Below are 7,010 nucleotides of genomic sequence, written 5' to 3'. Positions count from 1 at the left end.
TTGTTTGGTTGTAAAAGGGCAAAACAGATGCTCCTTGTGGTTTGAAATGATGAATGGAGAATGACTTGTAGCTCAACAGCCTTTGGAATGTCTTCAAACCAGATCTGCCATGGATGAACTCATGGAGAAAACAGTCACGTATTGTGCTTACAGTTGGGATTCATGGCATGAAAATGCTTCCAATGTGTTGTTTAATGATGGAACAAGCAAGCAAATTCGTGCTTCTTTGGTGTTTTGAGCAGAAATTCAAAATGAATAAATTGAGAGTTTTTTGAGAGAATGAGTTTCTGTTTGTAAAATGTGGCTGCTAGGGCTTTTGCAGAGAGAAAAATGCAGTATATATGTGCTGTTTTATGTTGGTTAATCATGGTTAGTGGTAATGTAATCCCAATTTGCCAAAATAACAAAATTGCTAAAAACAACCAAGCTTGCATGAGGTGTATGTGCTGCACGAAAATGGGCCTTCCAACACGTTTCAAATGTCAATTCAGAACTTATCCAAATGGAAAAATGGATTGGAATTGGTTAATTTGGAAATTCACTTTTCACCCTCACTTGAAAATAAATCATGCAAGTTCAAAAAGGCCATTTTGATTGGTGATGTTTTGGTGAATGATGATGACATTTTTGGAAAGAGGGGATCAAATGTGACTTGTTGCAAAAAAACCCCACCCAAATTGGCCAAATGGTTTGAGAGATATGGCCTTTTGAAGTTCAAAAATTTGTGAGAATGATTTGATCATAACTTGCCAACCATACATGGGAATTGAGTGTTCTTGGACTTTTTGGAAATGGGAGAACAAGATCTTAAACTTTCATGTTGGGAAAAAATTCATTTGAAGCTTGTATCATGATGTAAATTTTGGATCAAGAAGTTTCCATTTTTGGCAAATTCCAATTACAGGTCAACTTTCTATTTCTGGAAATTTCTTGCCTGACTTTATTTTCTTCACTGTGGATGCTTGACATGATATATGAAGCTTGTATAGGCATGAATGAGACCTCCTAGACCAAATCCCATCATCAAATCACTGATTAAATGGACAGTTGACCAAGTTTGACTTTCTAGGGTTTTGCATGACTGAAGCACCTTCTGATGAATTCCAAACCCTAATTCCTTGAGATCTTGATTCCAAATGATGTCACAACATATATGAACTCTTGATTATTGATCATGGTGCCCAAATTCTTCAAGAATGGCCACCATCCACTGTTTAATGACTGATTTGACTGATGATTGCTTCAGTTGCAAGTAACATGGTTAGATGACAATATTTTTGTACTTTTTGGTTAGTAATTATATGAACAGCAATGATATACAAATGCAAGACATGCTTGGTGATCAAGAACCACACTCACAAGGTAACCCACCCACTAGGAGGGAAGCTAGGGCATGCAATGATCCTTGAGGCCATGATATGATATGATATGGGCCATGAGGGATCTTAGGGCCAAAATTGGGGTCTTACAGTGTTGATGATAGAAAGAGCACTTCTTGAGGATGTTCGTTCTTGGGAAATAATTTAATATCTTGGTTCAGCAAGAAGCAAAATTGTGTGTCATTGCCTACGGCTAAGGCTGAATATATTGCATGTCTCAAATAATTTGGATGAAACAAATGCTAGAGGAATACAATGTCCAGCAAGATGTCATGACATTATATTGTGACAACCTATGTGTTATCAACATATCTACGAATCCTATTTAGCATAACAGAACTAAGCATATTGACATTCATCATCATTTTATCAGGGATCTTGTTATAGACAAATTTGTTACTCTTGAGCATGTAGCCATTAAGAAGCAACTGGAAGATATTTTCACTAAAGCTTTATATACAAATCAGTTTGAAAAGTTAAGAGGTGAATTAGGCCTTTGCATGCTTTAAGAATTATAGCAATTACTGATATGGAGACATGGAAATCAAAATTTCTCTTCCCTACATTTAATGGTGCACAAAACTCAAGGAAAATCATTACAAACCTTCCTTATTTTCTCAACACGCCATTCTACCTACTCTATCAATATCATTCACGCCACCCTCATTATTCTCTCTACTATCTATCTAAACTTTATTCTCGATCACCTTCATCGCTCTATATTCTCTTTGAAGTTCATACCTCAAAATCAAAACTCCAAAATGTCTCAACCTTCTCTCTCAACTCCTAGCAAGTGCACCAAAGAGAAATCGAACCCTAAGAATATTGGTACTGATATAGATCTCTCTAAAGTTATTATTAATGTTGTTCCTCTCTTTATGGTTCCTAACCATGCAACCCCTATATAGAAGCCTAGAACGTCTGCTTCGAGAAAGGGCAAGCCCTCTAAAGTAAGTACCTCTTCTTCTCCATTTATTGCTGCTAGTAATGTAAAAATTCTTGAACCCTCCACTATTGTCAAGAAACCTCATTCGATGACTAGCCTGTACCTTAATCCTATTAATATCGAACCTAATGTTGATGCTTCTGCAAAATGTCCTATTGTACCAAATGTTATGGAAAATGTTGAAACCTCTGAAAAGACTAATAAACCTAGATTTGTTACTACTTTGAGTAAATCTAGCATGATTGTTGTTGATAGAGATGACGTTGATAAGAATATTTGTGTGCTGATATCTCGGGTTTTGGGTATTGAACCTAAGACTGGTGTTGTGTCGTATGTCTCCACATCCTTGGCCCAACCTGATAACACTACTGAAACCCCTCTAGATAAATCTGATGTTAATATGTCTACTTAGTCTCCTGAAAAATATGAAGACATAGAGGATTCTGATGGCATGTCTGGTGATTTAGCTAACAAAGAAGAAAACTTTGTAGAGAAGAAGGAAAACATAATGAGTATAGATGATCTGGACTCTGATGATGAGCTCGTTGGAAAAATATTGGCTCCAGGAATAGCTAAAAGGTTAAAGAGCAAAAAAGGTAAAGTAGTTAAATCCTTTAGCACGCCCTTAAAATCTCTCAGGAGAAGAACTAGTGTTGGCCCTACAAAAGGATGAAGCAAGGTAGTTACTCCTATTTCCAAGAAGAAATCTCTTAAGAGGAAGGAAGTCCCTTCTGAGTCTAGTGAATCTGACCATGATGTTGAACACAATGTTTAAGACATCATCTCTACTACAAGAAAGCAAACTTCTGGGAAGAAGATTCTAACAAATATTCATGAAGTCCCAATTGACAACATCTTCTTTCACTTTGTGGAGAATGTAGAAAAATGGAAATTTATTTACCAAAGAAGAGTTGCGATGGAAAGAGAACTTGGCAAAGATGTGTTTGAATGCAAAGAAGTGATGAGCCTGATTCAAGAAGTTGGATTAATGAAGATTGTGACTGGCTTTAGCAAGTGTTATGAAATGCTTGTTAAAGAATTCATTATAAATATCTCTAAGGAATATGACAACAAAAGGAGCAAGGAGTTTAGAAAAGTGTATGTAAGAGGAAGGTGTTTGGATTTCTCTCCTGAAATCATATATAGGTTCTTGGGTAGAAATGAAGAAGAACAAGCTAAAGTGGAAGTTTTTGACAATGCAATCTGCAGAGAGATTATGCTTAAACATGTGAAGGAATGTCCAAGGAAAGGGAAGTTGTTAGAAAGTTACTTGAGTGTGAAGTATGCAGTACTTCACAGAATTGGAGTTGCTAATTGGGTGCTAACTAATAACACTTCAAACATTGCTACTGGATTGGGTAAGTTCATCTATATTGTAGGGACCAAGACAGAGCTTGACTTTGGATCCTATGTCTTTGATCAAACAATGAAGCATGTTGCCTCCTTCACTATGAAGATGCCAATAGCATTTCCCTCATTAATTGGTGGTGTTATATTGAGTCAACACCCAAGTATTTTTCTCAGTTCTGATAGTATCTGCAAAAGAGATCCCCCTCTGTCATTACCTTATAGGCTTTTCACTGGGAAACATGTTCCAGACATTGTCATGACATCTGACCAGAAACCTTTCGGGTCTACTACTAGAGCAAGAATCATTGTTGACCTAAAAGATACCTGCAAAAACTTGGATGAAACTATAAAAGGTTGTACTGAGAGGAAGATCAGGCTTGAGATCCTGATAAAGGCCTTGTTTGAAGAAGACGAAAATTTGAAAGGTGATGAAACAGGTGAAGATAATGCTAATGAAGAAGGTACTGATACAAGTGGTGATGAAGAGACAACCAACAGTGATGAAGACTGAAGTATTCTAGTTTTTCTGTGTTTTGTTTGTACTTCTAGTTGTTTTTTTGTGGGTTATGCCCTAAATATTTAGGCACTTTAAAGTTCCCTTGGCATGTAACTTAACTTTTGATTACTCTGCTACATCTAAAGCCTATTTGTGTTTGTCAACTTTTTTGGCTAAAAAGGGGGAATAATTCTATGATAGATGGAGTGATGGCCCTGCCATGACTCTTGCCCCTTGAGGGGGAGTACATATGAAGGGGGAGTGGTTATGGCCCCTGCTCTGCTACTCAAGGGGGTCATTTGCTTTTCGAGCCTATGGTGATAGGCTAGTTTCGTGTGGGCTTCCTGTTTTAATAAAGTTAGATCAAATGTCTTGACATCTTGACAAAGAGAATTTATTTTTCTCTTAAGCATGTTCTTCGTGTGAGAGTTTATTTCTCTCAAATGTGAGGATATGTTCTTTTCTGTTGTGCCTGCCTCTGTTGTTTTTATTTGGTTTGTAAAAGATCATGTTATTTTTATCCTTATGTATTGGTTTTATTGTTGTGATCTTTACCCTCTTTCTAGCTGGTCTATGCAAAGGTTGCTTTAGCCAAAATTTGCCAAAGGGGGAGATTGTTAGGTTTGTTGTATAGTGATTGGTTGCATTTTGGAAAAATAGGTATTCAAGCAAGATGTTGGACAAGATGCCATGACATATTGGTTCAACATTGGAGTGTGCTCTATTTCAGTTTCTTGAAAGATTTATTTCTATTTGTGAGATATTTGAAGATCCTCTAAAGATTTATTTCACGAGATTTATGGGTCAAGAAACACATTTTATAAAAGCAAAAGACTATTTTGCTTTGCCTTGTTTTTGAAGTAAAGATGTCAAAACATGTTAGGAAACATCTGATATGATTGGAATCAAACCTGCAGAGGATTGCACAAAGCCCTTGGATCTGTTATCAATCAACCCTGAAGCTCATACCTTTTTGAGGCTATTTATATATCATTTTTAAACCTAAGAAGGCATCTAAGCAACGCTGAATATTGTTTCTTTTAGGGTTTAGTTGTATGTGTTTTTTGTGAGCCATTCAAGTATCTCTTCGATACTTGAATTGGACTTGTTGTATTGAGTTGTAATTGTCAATCCCTGATGAGATGTTAAGCAAGAGAGGATGTTGTTTTCTGATATACGTTGTTGTCACTGTTGTGTGATCAAAGGGAGGTGAAAGGGGTCTCATATCTAGGAGAGTCTTAGATAGAAACTTCCACGAGTAGAGATTAGGTGAGAAGTTTGTCAAACCTGAGGTTGTTTAGAACTTCAAACTAATTCTGTGATAGTGAATTTCCTTCCTGGTTTGGTAACCCCCAGATGTAGGTGACGTTGCACCGAACTGGGTTAACAACTATTTGTGTTATTTACTTTATTGCTACTTACTTAAATCCTGATATTGTTTGTGGTGTGACAATGTGCTGACCCTGGTGTTGTGACATCGTGTACGACATCTAGGATCTGCATACCAAAGAAAAGTGGTGAATGAAGTTGTAAACTGTAAATACATTGAAAAGTGGACGTTCTTCTAGAGTTTGGAAACTTTGTTTTAAATACATTTAGATATGACCCTTCTTTGTTAACCAAGCCTCATTACAACCCTTGAAAGTCCTTTGTGTTTTATGCTTTGGTGTTTTCAATATGCTTTGCTTGGATGAATGCATAAGTTGACCTAGATGTTAGCAAGATTGTTGTGTGTGAGTAAATTCCCTCATTTTTCTTCTTTATCCGTGATGAAGATGTGTGTTAGGTGTGATTCATATTTGAACTTGTGTTGTTTAAGAATTTTTTACATGTCTTTTGTGGATAGAACTTGTTTCATGATCCTGGTGTTGTTATAGTATAGTGGTAAGCATCACTTTGCTTATACTTTTGGAATTTGAACCATGCGTTTATTTTCTTTTCTTAAAACCTTTTGACCTTGAAATTTTTGGTATTTGCTTGTTTCTTTAGGTTAGTAAGACTCTTGTTTGAGGACAAACAAAGTTCTATGTTGGGGAGAGTTGATAAGTGCCAAATTATGGTGAAATTATGCATGAAAAATGGAACTTATTAGCTTGATTATTTGGATTCACAAGTCAAAACCTCAACTTATGTGTAAATATTATGTAAATTGATCATTTGCAACTCATTTTGAAGGTATGTTGTATTGGAGGAACTTAAGACATCAAAAGCGGAAGAAATAGCTTCAACATGCAACTTTTGGAAGAAATCGAAGTTTCATGTGGGGCTTAGCACGCACAAAGCATGCTTAGAGGTAGCCATTTATGGAGGTTTAAGTTATTTGTCTGCTAGCTGCGCTTAGCGCCAAATCTAGGGCTAAGCGCAGTCTGCTTTTTTAGATATATGTAAATAGCTTTGCACTTCAGATTTATATATATATATATATATATATATATATATATATATATATATATATATATATATATATATATATATATATATATATATATATTACATTTTGGAGAGAGAGAGAGAGAAACTTAGAAAATAATAGGAGAGGGTGCTTCTTGAAGATCGGAAGCTGGGTTCGCATCAATCGTTTGGAAATCACGATTGATGCATGTCCATCTTCACTCTTCTCTTTGTATCTAGCTACCATGAGTAGCTAATCCCTTTCTTGTTGGGATTGGATGTAAGTTCGTCGTACCACTATGTATTTTTATTGATCATGACGTTGTATACAATCTTGTATGAATCTATATAGATGTTATCCTTGTTTACTTGTTTTGCATATTGATTTGAACTATTATTGAGAAATACTCTTCGAATCTCGATTTAGGATAATCATCTGTTAGATGCT

The 7,010-nt window shown here is 35.9% G+C and overlaps 1 protein-coding gene across 1 annotated transcript; it reads left to right on the top strand.

Annotated features, from left to right (window-relative positions):
* Positions 1-2,413: 2,413 nt before the first annotated feature.
* LOC127096228 (uncharacterized) lies at positions 2,414-4,186 on the top strand. Its single transcript, XM_051034824.1, has 3 exons — positions 2,414-2,620; positions 2,738-2,921; positions 3,102-4,186. Exons 1-3 carry the CDS (start codon positions 2,414-2,416, stop codon positions 4,184-4,186), a joined length of 1,476 nt encoding a protein of 491 aa, XP_050890781.1.
* The last annotated feature ends 2,824 nt before the right edge of the window (positions 4,187-7,010 follow it).

The sequence above is a fragment of the Lathyrus oleraceus genome, chromosome 6 (assembly GCF_024323335.1).
Source record: "Lathyrus oleraceus cultivar Zhongwan6 chromosome 6, CAAS_Psat_ZW6_1.0, whole genome shotgun sequence".
NCBI classification, from domain to species: domain Eukaryota; kingdom Viridiplantae; phylum Streptophyta; class Magnoliopsida; order Fabales; family Fabaceae; genus Lathyrus; species Lathyrus oleraceus.
The sequence above is the reverse complement of the archived record's forward strand: the minus strand, read 5'-3'. Positions and strand labels throughout refer to the sequence as shown.